The sequence below is a fragment of the Suillus bovinus genome (assembly GCF_016758785.1).
Source record: "Suillus bovinus strain UH-Sbo-P2 chromosome Unknown EDB93scaffold_175, whole genome shotgun sequence".
Lineage (NCBI taxonomy): Eukaryota > Fungi > Basidiomycota > Agaricomycetes > Boletales > Suillaceae > Suillus > Suillus bovinus.
The window spans coordinates 1-1,212 of record NW_024542231.1 but is presented as its reverse complement, the minus strand read 5'-3'; the positions used below and the strand labels follow the sequence as shown (position 1 = coordinate 1,212).

The 1,212-nt window shown below is 43.7% G+C and overlaps 1 protein-coding gene across 1 annotated transcript; it reads left to right on the top strand.

Annotated features, from left to right (window-relative positions):
• Positions 1–603: 603 nt before the first annotated feature.
• EDB93DRAFT_1096942 (uncharacterized protein) lies at positions 604–1,065 on the top strand (the record flags this gene model as incomplete). Its single annotated transcript, XM_041446833.1, has 1 exon — positions 604–1,065. One exon carries the CDS (start codon positions 604–606, stop codon positions 1,063–1,065), a length of 462 nt encoding a protein of 153 aa, XP_041300823.1.
• Between the last annotated feature and the right edge of the window lie 147 nt (positions 1,066–1,212).

The following is a 1,212-nucleotide window of genomic DNA, read 5'->3' as shown; positions in this document are numbered from 1 at the left end:
GATAATGTAATACTGATTGCTGAGTTTCAACCAATTGTAAGTCATAATGTAATGCATGTACTCTTCCCCTCATTATTCCATCAATGCCCAACAGCAAACTCTTTGCACTTCCTCAATCCTTCAAGCCTCTGTATTGCAAACCTGTATTTACCTTGTAATTCTATCCCAAAATGGCCCCAGATCACACGAGGTTCTGCGATATATGCAACCAAGATATCAAGCCACTGAGGCTGGACTGACTCACCGGAAAGCTTGTGAGACGAACACAGAAAAGTGACTGTCATGCAATCAGGTCATTGTAGATGCAATTTGGAAAGACAAAGGTATGTCGACTTTGAGTTGGATCTTAAAGCCAAAGATCAGCATTCAGTAGTGAACTCTGTGCTTGATTTAGATGAACGACTGGACAGCCCGACCCAATCAGTGCTAACACACCTGGACCAAGTACGTGTTATGCTATCTTGATGTCCATATTTCTCACTATTTTGTCTCCCAGTCGAGATGAGAGATCACCTGGCATGACTTCGCACATGGTCTCGATGTAGACTTCAGCCTAATCAGTGAGTCAGTGATCTTGCTATAGTTGTTATTATAGATAACACTATGGATTTTCAGACTCTCTTGAACCTGAACTCGTGGACGCTGCAGCACTCCCTACCTATTCGTGTGACTGACATAAAGGTCGAACACCACCCAAATAGTGGTATCAAGATGAAAGTCCACCCATTCGATAGTTTTCATCGTCGTCCGGCAGCCTCTTCAGTTCATACCCCTCCTGATAACCAGCCTTGGTGTCCATTCCAATCCCAGCTTGAATTCAACATTGCTGAGCTCGCTCTCGAGGCTAGATTGAACAATGAACAAACAGACCGCCTCATAAGAATTTGCCTTCACAGTTCTGTTGGCAAGGATAAATTCACATTTAGGAACCATAAAGATATTCATAGCAAGTGGGAAGCGGCATCTCATTGGATCACCAAGGTGGTGTCATTTACCACTGTGAAATCAGAATATGACCTTGTTCAAAGTGCAGTTCATGAAAGAAGTGATCTCAGTGCCTCATGACAGCAAGATGTGTGACTTTGATGTATACTACAGGGATCTCTGGGAGCTACTGACCTGCTTCGGGACCCCCGCCTGTTCCCACACTTCACATTTGATGCACAGCGCTTATCAAAGTTTGATGGGCAAAATTTTGTCCACTTTGTAGAT